Source organism: Strix aluco, chromosome 19 (genome assembly GCF_031877795.1).
Source record: "Strix aluco isolate bStrAlu1 chromosome 19, bStrAlu1.hap1, whole genome shotgun sequence".
NCBI classification, from domain to species: Eukaryota; Metazoa; Chordata; class Aves; order Strigiformes; family Strigidae; genus Strix; species Strix aluco.
In genome coordinates, this window is record NC_133949.1 from 6,812,964 (window position 1) to 6,837,695 (window position 24,732).

Below are 24,732 nucleotides of genomic sequence, written 5' to 3' on the forward strand. Positions count from 1 at the left end.
AGCTCACAGCAACCTTGACAGTGCATGTTTTGTCCCTGGCTGCTTCCTTCTGGACTCCGTGGTCTGCATTGTCCCAGAGGAACACAGATATCCCTGTGATTTGTAGATGCAGGTGCAGGCACTTTTTGTAGCTGGGCACAGATACGTTCAGAGCTTTGAAGACCAAGACCTTGAACTGGCAGTGGAAGCAGATTAAAAATTCTCTTCAGCTTTCTAAAATGCAACGCCTACAGTCATCTGAACTTCTCTGTGAGGCAGCGAAGGAAAACAACTTGGTTTTTAAAGGCTTTTAAAAAATGAAGTAGAGATTTGGTATTTTATCTTTGTTGCCTTTCCTCTGAATGATTGCGACTAGCTATTTATATGAAAGCCTCTAATTTTGAGTTTTTCCTTTTGGGATATAACAAAATTAAGACAGTTTTTCAGAAGTATGGCCACAGGCAGAGGAAGAGCAGACATGTCCAGGGGAGAAATACAGCCATCCAGTGGGAACTAGCAGAATAGAAGGGGTTTGGAAATCCTCATTTCAGAAGCTTGTCTCCAGAGCTGGATTCAAGGGATTTCTGCCAGAAGAACACAGACCCTAAAAGCTTAATTTACAGCTGCAGAAGCTCTTACTTGTGTACAGGCGAAGAGGAATGGCCTGGAGTGGGGCTTGGCTAACTGAGCTCTCATCTTGTGCCCTTGGACACATCCTGTGCCTCAGTTTCCCCATGTGTAGAACAGGAGGGTTTCCTGTTGATGGTCTCTATAAAGCCTGTGTGAGATCTGCTAATGAGAAGTGCCACAGTGATCTAGGTGGTATTATTGTTGTTGTTGTTGTATTGATGGCAGAATCCATGTGATGTGAAGTCAAGAGGGAGCCCTGCACAAAAGCAGGTTTATGGCCCAAGTCACAGAATCACAGAGTCATCTAGGTTGGAAAGGACCTTGAAGATCATCTAGTCCAACCGTTAACCCAGCACTGACAGATCCCAACTACACCAGATCCTTCAGTGCTATGTCAACCCGCCTCTTGAACACCTCCAGGGATGGGGACTCCACCACCTCCCTGGGCAGCCCATTCCAACGCCCAACAACCGCTTCTGGAAAGAAATACTTCCTAATATCCAGTCTAAACCTTCCCTGACGCAACTTGAGGCCATTCCCTCTTGTCTTGCTTTAAGAATACCCCAAGCCTGAATTTAATTCCTGTTTTAGCCTGCGTGGTGTCAGTGGGGCTCTGTGCGGAGGAGCCGGTGCTCACAAAGTGCGTGGCTGGGGTCAGTGTCCTAGTGCCAGCCCTGGGGCACTCCGGGTGGCGGGGCAGCCCCCAACTCTGGGGTGCTGGTTTGACGTCCATCCATTCCTTCCTCCCTTCGACCTCCTTGTTGAGGAGGGGAGCGAGGGCTGGGGCAAACAGGCCATTCACCCTTCCAACATTACCGTCATCCACACACAAGGCTGGTTTTATGTTAACAACCGCGATTTTACCTCTGTAATGCTTTCATGCAAATTGAGGGTTTTTTCCACTTTATTTTTGCTGCACGGGGAAATAGATGAGGACACCCCACCTGACACATAAAAGAATAAACAGGGTAAGATTTGAACATTTCCCTATTGTTAATGAAAACTTCTGAAGTTCTCCTTTCTGCCGGGTTTTGGAAGTTTTTCCAGACGCCCTGTGTGCCTCCCCTGCCTGAGTCGAACAAGGCACATGAAAATTCAACCAAAAGGCTGGTCGTTTATAAGTATTTGTAATTTAAAAAAAATAAAAATAAAAAGGGAATGTAAGTGACTGGTCGGGATCACACCTGAAGGCAGAGGCTGTGCGGTGGGGGGGGGCTGCCCGGGCCCTCGCCCTCAGGCAGGGGAGGGGAGGGCGGCCTGGCCTGGGGCGGCGCGGCCTGGCCCGGCCCGGCCCGGCCCCCCGCCCGTTGCCCGCCGTCCCCCGGCCGGTCCCGGCGCGGCGCGGACTCCAGGCCCCGGCATGCGGCGGGGCGCCGCGCAGGCGCGCTGGGCCGGGCTTGAGTGGCAAGTTGTTTGTTCCAGCGAGCACCAGCTGCTCGGCACTCCGGGCTCCGCTGCCTCCCTGCCCGGCTCCGCTCCGCTCCGCGCCCCGCCGGCCTCCCCCGCCGGGCCAACTTCTGCACCCTCTGCTCCCTCATCCCGCCCCCGGAGCCGGGAAGGGGGAGAAGGAGCCGGGGGGGGAGGTGGGAAAAAAAAAAAAAAAAAAAAAAAGGCACCGACAATAACAGCCCCCCTCCCCCTCCCCATTCAAAAACACAAAATAAACCCCAGGGATAGATGAACTACAAATGAGAAAGAGGAAAAGATGGAACTGCACATCCTAGAGCACAGGCTCCGAGTGGCCAGCATAGCCAAGGAGAGCATCCAGTTGTTTACCTATGGATTAATCAAACTTGCGTTCCTGTCCTCCAAGACGAGGTAGGTGCTGGGGATGGGGCAGCGCGGGGGCTGGGGGCGGCCTCCTTGCAAGGGGTTGGGGTTTGGGGGGGCACCTCCCTGTAGGGGGGGGGGTGGGATCCTCCTTGCTACAGGGGGGCCGGGTGCTGGGAGGGCACCCCCATTCCTGCGGAGGGGCAGGGTGCTGGAGTGGGGGGCATCCTCAGTCCCTGCGAGGGGCTTGGGGCGGGGGGTGCCCTCCTGGTAAAGGGGCAGGGCAGCCTCCTCCTTGCAAGGGGGAGGGTTGATGGGGTGGGGGGCGCCCCCCTTCTTGAAAAAAAATGGGGTCCTGGGCTGGAGGACACCCCTCCCTGCACGGGGGCAGAGTCCTGGGGTGAGGGGCACCCTTCTTGCAAGGGGGCAGGGTGTGTGGGGGTCCCTCCTTCCTGCAAAGGGGGCAGGGTGCTGGACGGGGGGGGGGAGGACGCCCTCCTCGAAAAGGGGCAGGGAGCTGGAGTGGGGGAGGGCACCCTCCTTGCAAGAAGTCGGGGTGCTGGGGTGAGGGGGGGGCACCCTCCTCGCCGGAGGGCAGGGTGTTTTTGGGGGGGAGGGGGGACACCTGGGTTTTCCCTGCGCACCCCCCAATCCCAAACCTGGAGGGGGTGATGGGGATGAGCACTGGAGTTTGGGGTCCCCCCGTCCCGCCCTAGGGCTGCCCCCCGCCAGGCTCCGGCCGCCCTCCCCGGGCCGCCCGGGCCGGGAGCTGCGCTCCGCCGGGAGGGGGGGGGGGGAACAGGTGGGGGCCGGGGGCTGCGGGCCCGGGGCGGCCGCCGGACAACAAAGGCAACAACAGCAACGCGAGGAGGAGGAGTGGTGGTGGGTTTTTTTCCTCTCGCTCTTTTTTTTTTTTCCCTTTTTTTTTTTTTTTTTCCCCCCTGGTTGTTGTTCCTTGCAGCACTTAACTGAAAGAAATCGTCCACACGAGTGTTTGTTTTAAAAGGTGCTTTTTCAGGGCTGCCAAATTGGAGGAGGATGAGGGGCAGTGCATACCTCGCACTTGGTTCTCTTTAAAAATTGTGGTATTAATACGGATTGTGATAGCTTTCGGGGAAAAAAAAGAAAAATGTAGCGGAAGGCACTGTGAGAAATTATTATTTTTTTTTTTTAGGGGGAGGAAAAAAAATACTCTGACCGGTTTATTGAATGTATATAAGCTGCCTAGGCCTTTCACAGCAAAACAACTTGAATTGCAAATGCATATTCTTGTGTCTTCACTTAGCTTGTTGACTTTGCTCGAAGTCAGAAAGAGGAATGGGAATGTAAATAACACAACTCAAACTCTTCTTGTTTTTCCAGCCTGATAATTAGTATTTCAGTTTTCTCCCCAGATTCATCTTGGATAGCATTCTTGTATGAAGGTGGGAAATTTTCCTTGGCAGTAGGAAAATAATAGATAATAAATTTGCTTTTTATTTCTTAAATTGTTTTATTCCAAGCTGTAATTCAATCCTCTCTCTGCGATAATGCTTACGAATGAATGGACCTATTTGTGGTGTAATTTGATTACAGTCCCTTATCTTACAGTTAAACTTCATGCATTGAAATTTCACTCTGATTTGGGGCTCATCCCATTTGGCTCACCACTAACGTTGTTTGCAGTGTAAAGTATATCAGCACCTTGTTTACTCCTGTCCCTAAATACTCAACAGGGCATTAAAGTCTCTTCAATCTTAAGTTTCTATTTTTAATGTGTTGTTTCATTAGAGTGGAAAGGGGTTGCTCATTTTTTGGAGGGGTTGTTTTTCCCCCTCCTATGCTTAAAATGTCAATGTAAACATCAACAATGAAATCTTTAAATCTGTCACTCCTGATGCATAGACTGGGTTTTGGTGGGGTTTTTTTTTCGTTTTTTTTTTTCTTTTTTCTTTTTTTTTTTAAGTTCAGGGATGGTCCTGTTGTCTTTTTGTTTCACACTGCTTTTCATGTCTTCAACGTTAGAGAGCTGTGAAAGGGTTAGGACAGCAAGATGAGCCCAAACGCCAAAGGGTGTGTGATACCTTGTCCTGTGTTTGGGTGCAGCACTTGACAGTTTGGTGTTGCCTCTGGTTACTGTGGTGTCTGGCCCTTTCCATGCACAGTGAGTATCAATAATCTTCCCCTAGCTTTCATGGAATCTCACTGGTCAGGAACAAAAAACTGTTTGTGGAAAGGTTTGTTGGCATAGGAAACCTCAATTTATTTCCCTTTTGTTTGTTCTGTTGTTTTTGCAGAGAGTAGAGATGCAGGGGAGAGAAGGGGAAGCTTGTTTGTGTCATTCTTAAGACAACTGACAGTACTAAAACATTGCTTTCTCCTGTGTACTTTTTACATGCCCTGAAGCAAACAAGGTCCCTCCCCTGCAGACCTTCTGCTCTCTGATGAACACCGTGTGTAAGAGGAAGGTGAGGGTCTCTGGGAGATGTAACTCCAAAAATTTATGATCCCACTGTTTCTTTTTCCTCCTCCTTTATGAAGTGAATGTACCCAGGAGACAGCAACTTTTTATATGGGTGCAAGACAAGTCTCCCATCTGAAAAGGACCACTTGGGGGATGAAAGGGGAAGGTGGCCTACATCCCTGCTGAGATAGAGCAAAGATGCCAGTTACTTACACCACCTACATTTTTCCCAGTGAGACCTTAAACAGAGTTTTTACCTGTGCTGCAAGGCTGCCAGTAAGAAAGAATGATTTGTGGGACAGATGTGATCCAAAGAGGTGGCAATGACATAATCAGTATCCTTATGTTAGTCATACAAGAAACTACAATTTTTACATGCGCTCTTTTGAGAAGTGATCTGGAGGGAGTATTGGAGTCTCTTTCATCTTTGTGTACACCAGGGAAAAGGGCTGGAACAATATTTTAAACCTTGTACGTTTTTCTTAATCCTCTTGGGAAGGAAAAGTAACAAATCTCCCTCTTTTTATTTGGCCTTTTGCCACTTTCAGTCTGCCCTTGTTCATGACATGAGTCCTTTAATTTAGCTTCTGTTACAATAGCAGTATTTTTTTGAACAAAGAACAGCAATTTTGAACTATTCTGATGGCCAGAAGCAAGAAAGCAGTTAACGAGGTGAAGAGGTGAGACCAGTAGTGAATAAAACGGTGGGCTGAACTGAGCTGAAAGAAAAGCACTATTAATCATAACTTTAAGTTAGGCATGAGGTATTTTATGCAAAGTTGCATTAAGACAGGCAATCCAGAAATAAATAATATTGAAACTCCTAAGCAGTTACACTGAGCAGTGTGTTCTTGGTGCTCTGCTTGTGTAAGTGCGTGCGGACCTATTGATTTCAGCTGAGCTCTGCCACGCTCTGTGTTGGAGGATCAGATCCGTGTAATTTTTAGTTGCATGCTGAAGATTTATACGTGTCTAATCTCTTTGCTGTTGCTGTCATCGTCATCCTAGTGTTTTACTGATTGTGTTGTGTCCGTGTTTGGCTTGAGAGTTCCTTGGTGCCGGTGATCGTCACCTATTCAGAAGGCGTGCTGGGTGTTGATGTATGTAGATACAACAGCTGTGCATCCTTCTTCTTTTGTATGTGCCTCTGTAAATGTTAGTTCTCTGGGGCAGAGAGCTATGGTCATCTGTGAACTCCTACCCTCAGCTCCCTGTGTGCTGCAAAAAGAACAGCTTCCCTCACATCAAATTGTCTCTGCTTCCTTGGCCAGAGTTAAACCATCTCATGCTATTGGGTGATGGGCCACAAGTAACCTGCTTGAGGACTTGATAGACGTGCTAATGTGCTGCTGTGTTCCTGTGTTGTTTTTTTTTCCTAATTGCAAAATATTTTTAACTGCATCTCCTTTTACTGCGTAGGAATTAAATCTGAATGGAGGGGGAGGAAGGACAGTCTTGGATAATGCTTGCACTGAGCCACCAGTGCATGCAGTAGGGAGAAGGAAGGTGAGCCTGACCTTGTCTTTTGAGTGTATATAAAAATATATGGAGAGTTTAAGTCCCGGAGAATTAAGTGGGGTCAGGGTTCTTCCAAGCATTATATCTGTATAATGTAATTAGCCTGATTTCTGGGTAACACTTTGGTAGACCCTTGGCACATCTGGAGTCAATGAGCTAACAAGCAGGCTTTCCTTTCTCTGTTCTGGTACCTAATATAAAGATTTGGTGGTAAAAAGTGAAAAAGTAGTTGAGGGAGAAAGGTGTTATTTAAATTTTAATGCTACTAAGTTATAACCAGGGTAGAGTTGAGAGGTTAGTTTGTTCACAGGGCTGGGAGGTTAAAATAATTGTAGGCCACATGTCTAGCATCACAAATTTTAAAATCTTTAACTGAGTTTTCTGATAGTTTGAGATGGTCATTATTTCAGCATGCTGAAGAGATGGAACAAGTTCTGCACGTGTAAAGGGTGAGACTTTGGTCAGAAGTGTTTAAGGCAGCCGTTTCAAAAACATCTGCCAGTTTGGTTTCTTTTCCAAGATGCTCAGGTCTTCTTCTGGAGGTGCAGTTTGTGTATATTGGTGACTTGAAGCAGAATTACAGGCACTTTGCACGCTTGCAGTTGTGGCACTGCACACAGAAGGCTGGCAGTGCCAGTGAGGTGCCTCCCAGAGACGCCGGGTAAGGTGGAAGAGCCAGGCTGGGCTTTGCCTCGCGTTCAGCGCTGCTTCTCATGCAGCCTCTACCCTGGGATGCTCGGAGGCAGGAGGTATTATGGGAGTGGAGAGGTGCTTGGAAATATTCGTTCTAATAAAAGTGTAACAAGAAGTAAACAATGATAAACTGTACAGAATAAGCTGGATTTTCTTTGGTCTTTAAACAAAAAACTAGGTTTGTTATCTTTGTTAAATTTGTGGTGATATTTTTGGTAATCAATCCGTTTCACTTAGTAATAATTGACACCTCTACTTACGAACAGTATGTTGTTGCTATTAATACAAGTGTTTCTCATTCCCTGATCACTTGTTTACTGTCTAGGTGTCCTGAAATTGGAGATATGTAATAAAAGGTTTATTTTGGATTTCAGGGCATAATAGGACAAACAAGTGCTTAAAATGTATCTATGCATCACTTGAGGACATTCAGGAGATCAGTGGGGTGTTTCCTTGGGTATGAACTCAGACAAACAAATGTCATTTATGCCCTTACATGAAATACAGATTGGTCTGCAACACTGGGTGATCATCTGGCAAAGACAAGTTACTCCTGTTGTTAAAACTCTTGTTTGTTTTTTTCTCTTGGCTTCTGCCATCCTGTATGCCAGATCACTGAATAAAGGCTTTTGCAAATTATAAGACCGTGTTTACTCATCTAAAACAGGTTGCTTGTGTTTTCTTTTGGTGTGGCAGTCTCCCAAATACCTTGATTTTTTTTTTTTTTTTTTTTTTCCCCCCTGTCTGGAGTTGTATGTGTGTGTGATACCTGAGGTTTGGGGACTTCTTTTTTAGTCTGACTTGGTGACCGTCTGTTACAGAAGGACCGAGCGCTGATGTCCAGACACCACAGGAGGCTGGAGGAATGGGAAACCTCATGGCTAACGCTGCCTGCCTGCCTTTTCCCCAAAGCACTTTGCCTTCCTGTTTGCATCACCATGTGCATGTACAGTGCTGAACTTGCTGGTGGATAAGTAAGGATGAGTAAGAGCTAGTGAGAATCAGATAAATGAGAAGGAGAGAGAATAGAAGTTACTTGTTTGGGCTAACGAAGGACATAAGCTCTTTAATTGTGAATGTCATCGATTTGTGTTCAGGGCTGCTGGGTGTTTCAGCTGCTGCTGGGCTGTGAGAACATTCTGCAGTGTTTTAATACACTAAACCTTGGAAAAAGCAGGTTTCCTTCCTGATGGTCTCTTATTGTTTATCTACAAATGTTATTATTTCCCTTTCTTCTATGCTTTTGGCACATGGGCTGACCAGTGGGGCACTGCCTTATTTTATGTCTGTCTTTGCCTGGCAGTCCTGTCATGCAGTCCTCAACCTACCATGTGGTCCCATCAGGCTAAGGCTAATGCCAAGTCAGAGGCTGACAGGAGTGCTTAGAAACTAAATGAGATTCAAAAGGTGGAACAGAAATACTGGATCAAACCCACAGTGTGATGCTGGGGAGCACTATGTGCTGGAGAAATGTTGGTTTAGATATTGGATATAGGACTGTTCATTTTTTTTTTCCAGATTTTTTTTTTCTTCCTCTTGACTGAACTTGAACATTTGCCCTTTAAATAAATAAATACCTGGCTGTAGTTTGTAGTGGGCTGGTTGTTTTTCGTTACTTCCCATGCTGTTTCCATCCATTGGCAGAGCTGTTGGATAGAAGTAATGCATCATCTGGGGATAAGGTAGAACATCAGTGATGTAAAGGAAACACTGATGCCCACTGTTGTTGAGCTGAGAAATAAAAAAGAGGAAAAAATACTTATGTTTTGTCACGTAACTCATTAAAGATCCCTTCAGCTGAATATTTATTACTTTCAGATGAAAGTCAATATTTAAATGAAAAATGTGGCTTTTATTAGTTCCTAGAGGGCTCCTCCTGCAAGCTGGGTGCTCTTCTGCTTCAGCAGTAGAGCAAATGTATTGTGCGTCTGTTAAGGAAAAGTATGACTGTTGTGCATTCGTCATCAAGAAGTAACAGCTGAGTTGTTCATTAACACAATAGTTTGGATCTACAGGCTACTCCTTCCACTGAGTTGTAACTTAAATTGGGCTTCATTTGATGGCTGGAACTATTTGACAGTGCCTTGTTTGTGCTCCATAAATATGTAAATCTTTCCACTTAATTCTTCTATTTTTTTTTAATCTGTTGAGCACACTACCTCATTTATCTAATACACAACTCCTTAATCGTCCTGCATGTTTCAATGTTTTAATATATTTGGACAAGGGCTACAATTTCTTTTTTCAGAGGAAACAGTGCAGATTTGTTCTTTTGTTTACTGCCAACTCCAGAGTAAACTCCAGCTCTGATCTGCTGATAGCTGAAGGCTGGTAAAGGAAGAATTATACAACAGGAATGTGAGGAAATAACTCCATTCATTGCAGTTCAGAATCAACAGAGCAAAGCCTGTAAGTTGCAGTTATCATTTCAAAGTAAAAAGATCTCTCCTCCCCTTGAGCTCAGCTTGGTTTTGTATAGCTGACTATAAGATACATTTGTTAAGAGAGAAACAACAGACAAAAATGTTTTATTATGGCACAAAAGAAATAAAGATTGATTAAGCCTGTTTCGTGACTATTCAATCCTTTGTTCGTTGCAGACATACTGCACAAAGTTTTACTGTGCTGACCCTGGAAACAGAGAATCTGATCTCATTTTTGTGGTCTGATGTATAATAAACATTTTGTACTGGTTGATAAAGTTTTATTTTCACATCCAAAGAAAAGCAGTGAATGCCTAAACTTCCTCACCGACCAGAACCGACTTCCTTACTTTGGTCTGTTAAATGTGCTTTAGTAGAGATTAAAATAAAAAGCCTACTTCTGAACTGCAACCTGCTTTAGAAGGCTCACAGCAGTAATGCTGAGATATCAGAGTTGCTGTTTAGCACAAAGTTGGCACATGGAAAAGAAGTGATGAGTTTGCTTGGTGGCCGCAAACCATTTGTTAATCTTTTGGGGACTTCTGAGGTATGCTTTTGTGGGGATGGCTCTGCAGGCAAATGATTTTTTTCAGACCTTTGCGGTCCAATTAAGTTTTGTTAATGTGATGGAATAGATGTTTTTAAGATACTTGTTCTACTTATTGGCCAGTAATTGTAGGGATGTGTAGGCTGGTGGTGGTGGTAGGCTGACCCAAATTCTTTCAATACAAATTGTTTATAAAGTAGGAACCAACCCTCTTGTAAGTGTGAATGCGTGATTGATCAAGATGTTACTGTAAAGGAAAAATCTTTGCCTGTGAAGTTTTAGTGTCCTTGTTACAGGTGATACTAGAGATGTCATAAGGTGTTGCAAGCTAGGCCGTTTAAGTTCAGACTAAAATGCAACCTTTAAGTTTTATGTAAGGCATTCAAATAGGTGAATTAAAAAATTGATACTGGGGGAATTTCTGAAGCTCAGAGGGAAAAATTTACAAGTTTTGACATGGATGGAACAGTTAAAACGTAGGTGTGACTCTCCCTGTCCTTTCCTGTTCCGGCTTTGTAGAAATGTTATGTGTCAGAGAATCTGGGTAACGATATGCACCGGTTTTAGTGATACCCTGTGTATTTATCCTAGTTCTGTGGTTAAAAGATCAGTATTCAACCCTTTAATATGCCACACATGTATTCTGTTTTACAGGGTGGGTTGGTTGAAGTTGACAAGTCAGACCTTGATTGAAATGGCCCGTGTTAATCTTGTTTAACGTTTGTAGCTTTTATTTCTTTTCCTGAAGAAAGATTGACTCTTCTCTTTTGATAACCTCTAAGGCACTCACTTGCAAATAAATGTAGTCTTGGCAAGAAGAAAAAAAGGTTGTTCTTAATAATGAGAAGGATATACTCTGTATGCTTCTAAGCAACTGTATACATTTACACAGATTGACTTAGTCTTTCTTTTTATGCTTTTTTGAAAATGATGGATGACTTATTACATGATTAATCTTTCAGTTGTGATCTTTTTCAAGCTGCTTTTGGGTGGAAATTGGAGTTTAATTGTAACATGGGAAACAAACATTTTCATTTTCTGTTTTTAAACTAATAAGCAATATTAAATGTGTTGAGTGTTCAGGAAAACAAATCTTTGCCTATTTTGTGTTCATAACTAAGCAGTGTAATGTGACCCGTACTGAACAAGCAAAACTGATGGTGACTTGAGACTGTGTTTGTCAAGGCATTGGACCTGGTAGATCTCAGCCCTCTCAAGCTTACTTCTTGTTTGCAGACTAGAAGAAAAGAAACAAGTTTACTTGCTTTTTCAGTTCCTAATTTGTTTCTCAACCTGGAATAAACTAGTGATCATTCTGAACTAAACTTCAGTAATTTGAAATGAGGAAAATATTCTCCCTGCTTGCATAAGATGCTGTTGCTGTCAAAATCTGGCTTATTGTGTAAATGGACTGGTTCCAGTTGCTTTGTCATCAATTTCTCCTCAATTGACTTGTTTTAATTTACTTTGGAGTTTCAGCAGCAAACATACTTCTTTTGATAGTTGTTGTTTCAATTATCTTATTTACACCTAAGATGCCATCACTCCAAAAATTATTTCAGATATCTTTAAATCAGATTAGCTAATGTTAAAATAAAGTTGTCCTTTTAATTGTTTTTACATTCGAACTACTTGTTGCAAAAGGGAAATGTTAGAATTAACCTGTCTCTCACTGCTGTGGGGATAAATTTAGGGCAGTTTATGATACACAGAGATGATGTGGTTTTAGTTGCCTATTATTACCCATTTGGCATTTTCATAAGCTAAGCAGAGTTTTAATGTGCGTGGCTTGTTTGCATCTGCTGAGCTAGCAAGGTGTGAAACCATACGCTTGTGGCTTGTTCTTTCCTGAGCTTACCTCAGGTTTTAGACTAGTCAGTGAATGGCTTTCTGTGGTGAGTGGTGGGACTCTGTGTTTGCAATACTTCCCTTCTACAGACTAAGGGGACACAAATTGAGATAGGTTATTGTTTTTGTCAAGAGGTCTTTTTTCAGGCAAAACTCGGCAGTGTAGACAGTGTATAGCAATTTCTGTGCAAATGAAATTAATACATTTTTCTGAAAAATGAAATGGATTTGAGTTACCCGCATTGCAGGCAAGGTAATGGTAGTTACAAATGTACAAAACAACTGGATTCCTAAAGAACAGAGCATCATTTTGACACAGATTTTTTTTTTTTCAAATGGTTGCTTTCTTTTCAGTATTTCTGGCATACAGGTGTAGCAGTATTTGATGGCTGCCAGGAACCGCTTTGCTAGACCAGTGTAATTTTGGCGAAGCACAGAAGAAGTTAGCAAGAGTTCAACTTGACCAAAGCAGGCTTTATGGTTTTCTGGTGGGGAGAGGATGAGGAACAGAAGATGACAAAGCACAGGGTTTGCCTGGTGAATGAGCACACGTGTTTTGTAACTACATGGGAGCCTCATGCAGGACTTTGACAGTTAATGCCATAGTGGAGCCTTAACCTTTTTGTGTTGTTTTCAGTCTAAGCCTTGGTAGCATGCGGTTGTCGTAAAATTAGAAAATAGTAAATCTTCACAGGGAGGTTGAGGTTGAGAAGGATCTCTAAAGATCATCTAGCCCAACCCCCCAGCTCAAGGCAGAGTCAACTAGAGCAGGTTGCTCAGGGTTTTGTCCAGTTGGATCTTGTACTTAAAGCCGTGCATGGAGCTTTGCTCTCTTCTGGATTAACGTTGTTGACCTTGTTGGCATTGTAATGCCTTGTGCTGTTTGGCGTTACTTTCCTCACAGCATCATAATGTGTGATTTACTGTTTCATTTAAACAGGACAAAGTGGTTTTTGAATTTAAGAGTGAAATTGTACAACCTCTCTGTTTTGGAGAGAATTGTTGGGATGGAGGAGAAACTGTCTGCTGTAGTAATTTATTGGTCCTTTATGTTTCTTTGTGAGCATTTCATGGGAAACTGCATATTGACTGTAAACTGTGAAACACTAACTGAAGTTAGAGCAGCCTCAAGGCTGCTCTCACTTAAACAAACTAGAAGCCAAAAAATTCCGTAGCTGGGTAAGAGCAATGCTTGCCTTGGGAAAGGACATGTACTCCCTCCTGTACCAGTGCAGACAGCTGAATTACAATTTGCAGTGGTGTTGAATGGATGTACAAGACTAATGAAGCTACTTCTACCCAAGCCCTCTACACAGGAATTTTATTTATGTCCTTGACGCAACTAAGGGAAAGTATTAGCGTGGCATGAAGTCCAAGCGTTACTTGGTTTGACTTTAATGTACAGTATTGTGTGGTGGATGCCCTGCAGTAAAAGTTGTGCTTTGGTTATTGTACAGTTTCTGAAATCCTACTGTAATAGTGGTCATGCGATAAAACCACAGTATATGAAAGAGTTTTCTCTGTAGTCTTCATATTGGTGTCAAGTTACTCCAAGGCCCTGCATTTCTGAGTGGTTCTCATAATTCCTGTATGTGCAGTCATTTTGCTGGCTGTATGCCTTGTCACATTACCCATCGCAGCGCTGTAATCTGGGGGCTGCCGAGGCTTGACCCCAGGACAAGCGCTCTGTGTTTGTCTGTAGCGAAAGCCTTGTGTCTGAGGAGGATAAAAGTCTCCAAGGGAAGGGTTTGTGCCGAATCACTGAGCTATCCCCTGGTAGCTCTTATGCTGTGACAGGCCAGAAGTACTTTTCGTTTGCGCAGGAGTGTGAAATCAGCCTGGAATGACTAACGTAAAAGGACTTTGTATGTCCTGTACCCGTTTGAATGGCTTTGTTCATTCAGATGGTGGTTGAATTGTAATCTTAGGCAATGATTTAAATATGAAATAGTCCCAAAATAATATGGTTATCTATTAGCTTTTGATGATCTTGTGAAGCAGTGTATTTTGAATGGTTATCTCATTGTGAAGATGATAATGGACTAATTATTGGTGGGAAAAAAAAGCAGGAAAAAAGTTGGAAATTATAAACAGTATTTGCGCATATGTGTAAAATGCTTCATATAAGATTTGTGTCCTTTTGAGATGTACATGAGCATATGCTTTAAATTCATTTTCTTCTATGTTTTAGTGTATCACTGAGGTTTTAAACTGATACATCCTTGGCTGTTAATCCATGTTTGATAGCCTTCCATGGCATATTACTGCTGTTTTTATCTCCTTTTGAGTTTCCTACTGACTGGAACATAACCATGCATTTTTCTTATGGAATTGTAGATGGTCACAGTGCTTAGAAGAGTTAACGGCTCTATCTTTAGGTGTAGTCTCCAGCTCTATCTTTAGGTGTAGTCTCCGTTGGCTGGATAACTGAGGGTGCAGTTGGAGGATCATAGCAAAGCAGTTGATGAAATTCCTGGCCCCGAGTCAACAGTTCCCACCTCCAGTGTTGTGGAAGTTGCTGTTAACTTACAGAGTGTGATTCAAGTTCGGGGGGGGGGGGAAACCACAACACCAAAACCCCCATACCTTTGAAGCCAAATCATTTTGGTTATGTTTATGGCACAGTCTCACGGACAGTTGCAGTAGTGCAGCTATGGGATGGTTAATTTTGGAGTTGGAGCAGAAATGATTGACTTAACCTTTTTTTACTGTCCAGGAAGATAGTCAGATGATTAGATCCTCTTGTGAGGATAGAAATAATTTATTTCTAAAGTTATGAGGTGTGTGAATAGCAATGGTGTTAACCTTTTTTCAAAACTATAGGGTAGGCTTATCCTATATGTATTACTAGTATCATATTTTGAATATTACTTTTGCTCATTTTGTGTTTTTAATTCCAACAGTAACAGTTTTTCGCTACCACTTGGATTTGAAAAAACTCAGTGACAGGAATAGAACAGTTCCTGGATTCAACATAGAGTGGTACTTTTTCCTTGGCTTGTTTAAACATATTACTGATTATATATTCTTTGCAGGATCAGCACGGAGAAAAGGACAATGAAAGAATTTCATGGTGCTCCTTAAATGAGTCTTACATAAAACAAAGTTTAAAATGAATTAGGACCTACCTTTTAAGCACTTGTCAAATGTTCTCAGTGTCAGGTTTTCGTCCCACTTAATGTTCACTTTATATCAAATCTAATGTGAGGTACATGATAATATTTTCAGAATCACCTAAGTCCCATTTAAAAAAAAGACGACTTAAGCACTTGGCACCCCAAGGCTCATTGGAAGCCAATGGGGCTTACACTCTGAAATGTCTGTTGCTGTAGGAGGGAAAGACACTTACGGGTTTTAAAAATTTTGCCTCCTGGACAGACTAGCTGACAACATTCAGGACAAGAGCACGGTGAAAATGCACCGAAGGGATGGGAGGCTCAGTGTGACCGTTCATGCTGGCAAGAGTGAAGACACATTTCTGAGAATTAGTTCAGGGAATCAAAATGGGGGTCTCTGTTCTCCTCTCTCCACACAGCCACATGGGATAGGGACTGGCTTTGCTCCATCCTCCAGCAGTGCAGCCGCAGGCCCCTGCGCTGCCCACTGTGCAGCAGCAATCCCTGCGGGCGCTGGGCCCGCTGTGCTCCAGGGACCACCCGTTGCACCGCTGAGACGTGGGGAGATGCTGCTGACTTTCTTTGCAGAGGAAGAAACTGAGGCATGTAGGAGGGCAAGTGGCTTGTCCGTCTTACAAAGCAGCTGCAGTAGGGCCTGACTGTGTTTCTTCCAGGTCCTGCATCGTCTCCACTGCTAGAACTGCCTCTTTTTGGTAGGACAGATGGAGACCATATTTTCAGTCCATGTTTGTATTAGCCGTTTGAAATCCTTGTCATCCAGCTGCTGCCTTCTTTTTCTTTTGCCTTTTCTGTTAATAGTTTTTGTAGGTTCGTTAGTGGAGGTGTGCTCTGTCATCTTTGTCTATACCTTGAGAGAGAAATGTGAGTTGAAAGATGTCCATTTGAGCTTCCAGTAATAACAGCAGTCTTCCTGAGAGTCATAAAGAAAACAGCCAGGAATGTACTTGTATGTATGTGTGGCTTTTTAATACACACAAATGCACATATATGTGTATAATGTATATGTAGGGTATATATATGTGTCATTCCAAAGTCAGAGCACTTTTGAAGTAGAAATTGCCTCAGCTAGAAATGAGAGGTAGCTCGTGCTGACAAACAAAGCCACATGGTTTTAGGGGCTCTAATAGCTGTGCTTCAGGACAGAGAATGTCTCTCTTCCCAGTATCCTCCTGATGACAGCTGCCACAACGAAGGCTGAAGAATACATTTTTATGCGGCTGTATCCTGGGCATTGGGAAGACTCTGGAGCTCAGAACAATAGCAGAATACGGAGCTGCCAGCAGGGAGTCTGAGTGGACAAGTATAATCATGCACTGCTCAGCTTTCAAGGAAATTACAGTTAGTGCACTGACTTGCTCATAATAGTGATGCATTGTTTAGCTTAATAACTTATCAGCTCTCCAGGAACCAGCTAGTGATCACTGTCATCATACACTGCTAATCATTCTGTTCTCAAATTGTCCCAAGATGATCTAAGGACCTGTCACATCACCTATTAAACTGGCAAACTGAGTGCACTATAATTATTTTTTTTTTAAGCTAGAAGGAACAATGTTTCCCACCTTTTTTGTTCTCTTGTTTTATCATTATCTTTATCATATGTAATTGTGCATGTAGATTTTTTAAATGTCAGGTTGAAAGGACATTGTCAAACCGTGTTAGGATTTTTTTTTTACATTTTAGAGTTTTTGTTAAATTGCTGTTCTTTGTGATAACTACTAGGGAACTGAATCTGAAACCTGCTTTTTAAGGAACATTTGTTTTTCATAAAGCAATTTGGGTCAGAGGGGCGATATTTTGTGGTGCTTGTCTGTAGTACCTAGGCTCCTGTCAATCACTAGTAAATGTAGCCTGACAATGGCCCTCTGTAGTAGGGAAGAGTGATTATCCCTCTTATACAAATGTGGAATTTAGGCACAGGAAGATTGAGTGATTTACCCACAGGCATGCAGGGAACCGTGGAAGAACAAGAAGGAGAAGTAAGCTGGTTTGAGTCCTGATCCTGGTAGGCCGTATATCCTTGCTGAATGCATGCTGGCTTCTTGTCAAAGGGTTGTTTGTGAGCTCTGAGCTGCTAGCACTGAAGGAGCCTTGGAGCATTTCTTCTGAAAGAAAAGTGGCCACTGATACACAAATTTTACTAGATAATATATCTGAATCTGTTCTTTAAGAGGTAACGTTTTAGGCTCTTACTGCGGCTACTGCTTAAATTTTTCCTTAGTAGTTGCGGAGTCTGGGGACCAGGCATTGGGATCTTACTTTGCATTCTGCAGGTGCCTAGTTTTGTGGCTGTAGAGAGAAAGCTAAAACTTCCTACCTCAAGACCAATCCACACAGCAGTAACATATTTATAGCTTTAAACTAGGTAGCTTGGATGAATCTGGTGCTGTAACCAGTAAAACACAGAACTTGGCATGGACTAAGTGACCGAGTATTTACTCTGGTTTTAGATGGATTTTTTTTTTTTGTAGTGCATGCTGGTCTGTGCTGCTACGTACATGAGAGTCCTTTCTTCATGTCCTGACAGCAACCAATGGTCAGATGTCAAATAAAACCCGTTATTGAGTACTGCAAAACAGCTCTGTCTGCTAACATTTACATGAAAGATCCTAGAATAGCGCAAAGTACCAAAGCTGTGGGGACACCTTTTTGTGGTCAGTAGTGCACAGATATGCAGGTCACAGTGGGGGAGACTTCCAGCCTGATCCATACTTGGGGCTAAAATGATGCATCTGTTAAAAGGGGAGGGGGAAACAGATGGGTGTGCCCAACTGAGCAAGCCTCCTTGCTGTTCGGAATAGTGCAGGCAGCTGTGGGTAGTATCTGCTATCTCAGGAATTGTGCAAACAGTGGGGTGGGCTATTTTAATTAGACCAGAACAAGTACACCAGGATTGAAATGAAACCCTGAGCAATTCTGTGTTTTTCTCGTTGTTTGAGGTGTTTGCTTTGGTTTCACCTCTCCTGTGTCTGTCTTGAGAAAGACAATTGTGTATCTCTATCAGTGACGACTAGAATTAAAATAGAAAGGAGCCTTCTGCTGCAAGATTTATTGCCTGGCACATCTATGTTGTCTGATGAAGTGTCATCTTTTGTTATGCTTTGGGAAGATGCTGCCTGACTGCGATACCTCTGAACCGCATAAGAAAACATTTGGCAGCACCTATTCTTATCAATTATGGTGCTATTCTTCTAGCTCAAATTATATAGGTCTTCGTGTATAGTATTGAAAAATTTAGGTCCAGCCTCTGCTAACAAACAGAAAAGATCAGGTGGTTGTGAAATGGTGGTCTTTACTAAGACTTAGCTTTGCATATGCTTCAAGTACATCACTTATTTCTGGCAGCAAGAAGTGAGAAAAATGCTGATTATGTGTGTCTTTTCCCTGAGATCAAGTTTCATAATAAGGAAATACCTGAAGCTTACAGGTGTGGCTTTCTCTTTTCCATGGGCATGTTTCCCACTTCTCCAGGAGTTTTCTGTCTTCCTTTGAAGACAATTGGTTCATGTAGTTTCCTGCTGCAAATAAGTCCCGTTTTATTGGTTCCAGTTGCTTTAGGGCCAAGAAATGGCATTCTGCCCAAACTTCAAGGTTGTACCAGTTCATGATATTTTGCATTGTACTAAATTGAAAGCGTTGCCAGGTAAAAAAATATAATTTAAATGGAAAGCCTAAAACTTGATATGAAATAATGCCAGTGTATACTTCAATACAGCATAACCACTGTATAATGATTTACCTTACTCTTTGTATTGAAATATAGCAGATTTGGTGGTTGTGCTTAACCAGGGCTTTTTCTTGCAGGAGGTATTTCTTTCTTTACTATGCCTACAGATACAGTAGTGGAAATGTCAATATTCAAGCAATGATTTTGTTACAAATCTGCTTGAGATGCCCTGATAACCCAGTCCTATGCCTGGCAAAGTCAAGTTTCTTGTCATTGCTGTCAGTGAGTTAGAACCCAGGCTGAAAAATTGATGTGAGAGGGGATGTTTTTGCAAAATCCTGTTCATTCAAATTGGACATCAGTACGCTTGAGGTTTCTGGGAGAATAACCTTGTTTGCTGGATGTAGCATGCATTAGGATCCTTGGATTAATTCATGTTATATTAAAGCCAGCTCTTGATTATCTCTGGGTGAATTGTGTAAATGGTGAAGTTCCTGTACTAAGGGGACAAAATCCCATCGAGATCTAGACGAGCAGACTGAAAGCAGCATGGCATTTTGCTGTGCATTTCCCAGCTTGGGAAACTCAGCAGGCAACAGGATTGCTAACAGTTCTTTCCCCAACATCCCATTCCAGACTCATTTGTATGATTTCTGCTACTTAAAGTTTTGTTTTGCCAAGGCTCTCCCATCCATTTGTTCTCATGGGTAACTGATGCTTACAGTTCTCCTGTGTTGCTGCTCAGCAGCTCCACCATAGTTTGAAGCCATTGTGTGTTGTGGTGGTGTGTGTGATGGTTGCCTAAGCCTTGCTCTTTTACCTCTTCCTTTTTTTATTGCTGCCTTTGTGGCCGTGAGATTCTGTTCAGTGCTAGCTTGTTGAAGAAAAAAATACCCATGATGGCTCTGTGTCATCATTTCAAAGAATGGCTATTCACCGGACTCTTGATGGAGAGGTTTAAGAAAAAATTATTTTGCTCCTTGGGCTTGAAAATACTGGTTAAGAGTGTAAGTGGCACAGGACTACCTTTGCCTGGGAGTCTGGCTAGATAAATGGAAATAAAAAATTTCTGATGCGGGTCTGCACCCTTAGTAGTCTTTTTCATAGATGTTTTGTTTACAGCTGTCATTGCTACTCAGGAGCAAAGTGTGAGGCCTTGCACCGAGAATAGCCTCAGAACATCTCTCAAACTGCTAGGCTGCCATGCTGGGAGAGGGAGGATGCAGGGAAGAAAGGGTGTTAGACTTAATCGGGGCTCTAGGAAAACTTGCATGTAAATTTTTTGTGTGTGTGTGTGTTAAGCTTTGTTCTTGAAATTGAGGGGGAACATCTCTGTACATCTATTGTGTAAGCTTAGTCAAGAGCTTTATCTGCTGGGTGCAGGTCACAATAGTGCTGATCTCTTTACACCACCTTTGTTTAGAGCAGGAGAGACTGAAGTTTGCTAGTGCTCAAATAATTGCAGTAAAAACATCCAATCACTTTATCTTTGCAAAGTCTTTATAATTTCAGAGCCTCATTTTTGTCCTTTTTTCAGGTACCTTGTATGGTTGTATTACAGCTGGCAGTGATACAGACTCATTTCAATCAAGGTGATACTCTGATTCGAGGAGGAAGTTAACAGGAGCATGACTCAACACTGAATGGGTTTTGGTAGACAATGAGCAAGCTAAGCCTGTGTAACAGGAGAAGTCTTTATTCAATTGAAAGCAGTGGCCGTATTGACATTAATATAATTGGCAGGGATGGACTTTGTCCCTATCCGTTGATAGATTCAAGTGTTACTTTCTTTTTCCAGAACACTTATGTTCAGTTCTTTATGCTTCTTTAAGTAGGAGATGCTGCCTATTGCTCACACAGCTCTAGAATGAAGCTTTATGCACCATCTAAAACTCCACCGCAGTTGCAGCTTTGCTTGTTGCAGCCTCAGATGAAACTGAAGCTTATTTTACAGAAATCCAGTAAATTACGCTTCAGCTTTTCTTTGGAGAGGTCAGCAGTGACTGGCTTGGAAACCCTGGTATGCTGCTGGATTTCAGTTGTGGCGAAACCTTGGCTGTGATTTAATCTAAAAGATTTCCCCCGCTCCCTCGTTCATTCATCTGAGCAAAAAATTATTGCTTTGACATTGTGTGAGCTGATTCCCATGAAGATAATTCCCTTCCCTGCAGAGAGAGTGGCCTGGCACTGTAGCTTCCCAGGAAACCTATCAAAACTGCTTCACCTTGGCCTGCATACCTTCAATGTGCGTAACATTGCTATTAAACTAGTAATAGACTTCAGTACAGGCTTGCATACTGACAGATATGAAGCAACAAGCTCTGTCAAGCCATTTTTAATATTTTTACCCATGCGTTTGTATGGTCACATGGAGCCTCCTCCTGAAATGTTTGCCTCTGTGGAGCAGCCTTCCCATTCTGCAGATGACAGACTGGGAGCGTGTTTCCTTCTTGATGCCGTGTAGAAAATCAGTGTCATGTAGTTACGTGTCACCAAACTAGTGAATGTCGTGACTGTGTCCAGAATAGGGAAGTATCATTGTGGGAGACTGACTTCAGTGGAATTATATGATGTTCTGGTTAGCTGATTCATTGCTGGCTTTCTCAAAACCCCATAATGTCCCCTGGTAGTTTTCATCCATAATTAACCTGTTTTTCTTGGTCTGGATTGTTGGTCCTTATATAATGACGTCCTTCATGAAAACAGTTTCTTCTTCTTAGAAAAGATGCACAGACCCTTTTTTCTCTTCGGGCTTATATCAGGATTTGTTCTCTTGGACTGTGCTTGTGTTTTAATGAGAGTCCAGAGTGCTTGGGGATTCAGGGATTGTGTTTATTCATTTTCAGAAAAAGGTTTTGGTCCCTTCGCTGACAATTTGTCTTCAGCTTGCTGCCTTTTGAAATCGTCTGCAAGTTCTGCACTGACAATCCATCAATCTGTCGTACAAGACAAGGAATGACTGACATTACTTGTTTCAACATATCATAACTGTTATGCTTGCTCCCTCAAGCCCCGTAAAGTCTTGTTATGTCAGGGTGTGTGGGAGAGGGTTGTATGTATTTTCATTGTTGGGGGATCCTTTTGAGTCCTTTATGTTTTACATCTCAGTCCTTGGAGGTATTTGGTTCTTCCCAAAATGTGCTGTTTCGAAGAAATGCCACTTGTGCTCAGCTGACTAAAGCCTTCGCTGCTGGATTTGTCTGATGCTGCTCAGCAAGCTTCTTGGGGCAGAGACTGTACGTGCGAGAGGCCTCAGTGCAGGCTGGGAGCTGTTGCAATACAGATGGTAGAATAGTGGGCAGGATGAATGCCATGCAGAAAACTTAGAAGTTATGGGATTGATACAGGAGTTAGTAATCAGTTTTTTCAGCCCGTGTTTTGCAAAAGGTTAAACTACATAATTATGAAGCCTTTCATGTCCTCTCTCTCTCACACACACAAAATAATCTCTTCCCTTTATCTTTCTCATTCTTCTTTCTCTTTAGTCTGCAGAAAGCAAATTCCTGCAGAATTCCTGGCATAAAGATGGAGACTGATAACACTGGTGTGTAATACTGAAGTAGGAGTTTAGGCTACAGCTGTTTCATAGTTTCCAGCACAGGGCTCTTGCAGTGTAGCTGATGGAAGATTCCTGAGTGAAGCCTCTCAAGGGCAACATGTCCTCTTGCTACAGCGAAGTCCAGTTGTGTGCCTGAGCGCCCGGTATGGGAGACACAGCAGATAGAGAGGCTGAGCAGGCAGCACTTGTGCAGCGAGTACAGAATTAGGGACCAGGATTCCCAGCTTCTATTCTTAGCTCAGTAACCAATTCATTGCAAAGCCCTTTGCAAATCATTCAGGCCTAATCCTGCACATATAGCAGCCCACAATCAGCTCCTTTCAGTTTTTCATTGGGAACATAGGATCAGCTTCTTAACTGCTGTTTTTCTCTCACTCAGTAGGACTGGGGGAGTGAAAATCAACATATTTATGCAGAAAGTGTGATAATTTGTTAATGTTTGTGAAGCAGTAACGTGGGCATCACTGTGTGACGTGTGTGACCTGGCATCCATAAAGGGGATTGATTGATTGCTGTTATCAGCTGGATCTTTGGAGCATGGGCTTTTTGGCCCCTCTCATCAGAATACAATTTTACATGATTATAGAGGATAATGCTGGAGATGCCTCTGCTCTGGAGCACATGTCCAGATGGCAAGGTCAATGTAGCGCGGACCTTGCTCAGTTGCTTTGTATGCCGGGATAAGTGCTGCTGCTTCTTCCTCTCTTTATGCTACTGGCTCATCTAGAAATTGAGGAGTTCTGTGGCTGTCAGTAAATTCAGAGAGTTGGAAATTAATATCTACAATAAACTCTGCTTTTACTGGCCTTAAATTAATTTCCCACCCTTTTGCAAAGGTGAATGGGAATGCTTGTTTTTGTATGGTACTTTTGCTTTAAAATAATCTGAGCTGCAATCTTAAAATGACACTGAGTTAAAAGCATTCTGGGCTGGGAGTTAATTTCTGGAGTATCTTGTAAGATAAAAGGGCACAACAAAAAGGATACTATAATGTGCAAAACCCTTGCCTTTACATTTGGCTGTGCTGTATTTTGTAGCATGTGCAGTTCTGGTATCTGCCGAGTGCAGCATCTTGCTCTGCTGGTTTGTGTGAGGCTTTATTTTCCTGGTGCAGGGACAGAGGTGGATTAATCTACAGAGCTGTTGGCAAAATCTGTTACAGGCTTTTCAGTGGTGGGGGATCAGCTTGAAAAAAACACAACTTGATTTTTATGTTAGTTGAGTTTTTGATAAGTGTTACAGAAAGTATGGTCTCTTTGTAAATTTAGTTATGAAAACACAGAGCCTGGGAGTGGATTTTTTTTTTTTTTCTTCTTTTAGGAAATGTTTGTTAATGTAGTGGCACTTCATGCTCTCACCTGTGAAGGGGCAGGTCTCTCCCAGTGCTTAAATATATTTGACTAATGGAGCTTTAAAGTGGTCAGGCCTTGCTGAATAAATTGTTTACCTGAAGTGCAGCAGAGGAGCAGAATTATTACCTCCTATGCCCCTCAGGCTGGGACAGCATCCTCCCTTCCTCTCTCCCCAGTGAATGAAAATATTGTCCTGACTTGTACAGCAAGCCATTTCTGGGAGCTGGGGGGGGCAGTGATACAAAGAGCACTGGTAGCCCATAGTCAGAAGCTTGAAGATAAGTTTTAGTTTGTTAGGAGCTATGGGCCTGAACCTTTAAATCCACATATAAATCTGTTGGTGTGTCTGTCCAGCTTTACAGTTTATCTACTTGTCTCTGCATATGAGTCAGTGGACTGGAGCTGCCCCCAGTGCTGCTGAGTCCTGGTCCTCATGGTGCATCCCTGGGTGAGCTCCTGCTAGTGCCCGGGTCCCACCCCAGCGCTGGGGAAGCAGTCCCTATCCACAGAGAGCCTCTGAGATGGATGCGTTGGGGCTGGGTCTGTCCCCCCCAAACAACAACAATAATTGGGTGTCATACTGCTCCTGCCGGTCACCTTGCGGTCGTGCTTTGGAGCCCTTGGTGTGCAACAGGCTCCTGTTCTTTAGTGAGGCTCCCCTCATTTTATTCTAATGCTTATCTGAATGTTATTTTCTCACCCTCCAGGTATAGGAGTCTCTTGCTTTCCTGTCTGCTCTCTCTCTCTATCAGTTCCGAGATCCCCCCTGCCTTGGACGGGAAGGCTTTCACAAGGAGCCTGTTCACTGCTCTTCTGCTTGAAGACACCAGTAGCCCCTGGGGGTAAAGCATAGGACCTTTGGGGGCAAGTTGGCTAGTTTGCTTGTCTCTAGAGGAGTTGGAAGTAGATGTGAGCTTCCAGTTTTCTGTGACGGCCCTGGGTGCTGCTCATGCCAGAAGAGCAGGAGGGCTTGTCCCCACCAACATGGGCATCAGAAAAAGGGCCAGGAGAAGAGATTTTGCTCTGCTTCTCCAAGTACTGCACTAGACAAGCACCTTAAGATGCACTTAGATATAGCCCAGTGTTGACTAACTTGTGCACTTGATGCTTTTAGTATTTTTTTGACTAGAGCCTGCCCAAAAACTGATGGAGGCTCTTGGGCTTCT

At 43.2% G+C, this 24,732-nt stretch overlaps 1 protein-coding gene across 1 annotated transcript in view; it reads left to right on the forward strand.

The window, feature by feature from the left end:
- Nucleotides 1–1,949: 1,949 nt before the first annotated feature.
- The window catches only part of CASTOR2 (cytosolic arginine sensor for mTORC1 subunit 2), a 134,479-nt gene continuing 111,696 nt past the window's right edge, over nt 1,950–24,732 (forward strand). The window contains exon 1 of the mRNA XM_074845549.1: nt 1,950–2,427. Coding sequence (XP_074701650.1) covers nt 2,315–2,427 — 113 coding nt within the window. The 5' untranslated portion in view covers nt 1,950–2,314. The remainder of the gene's footprint in view (nt 2,428–24,732) is intronic.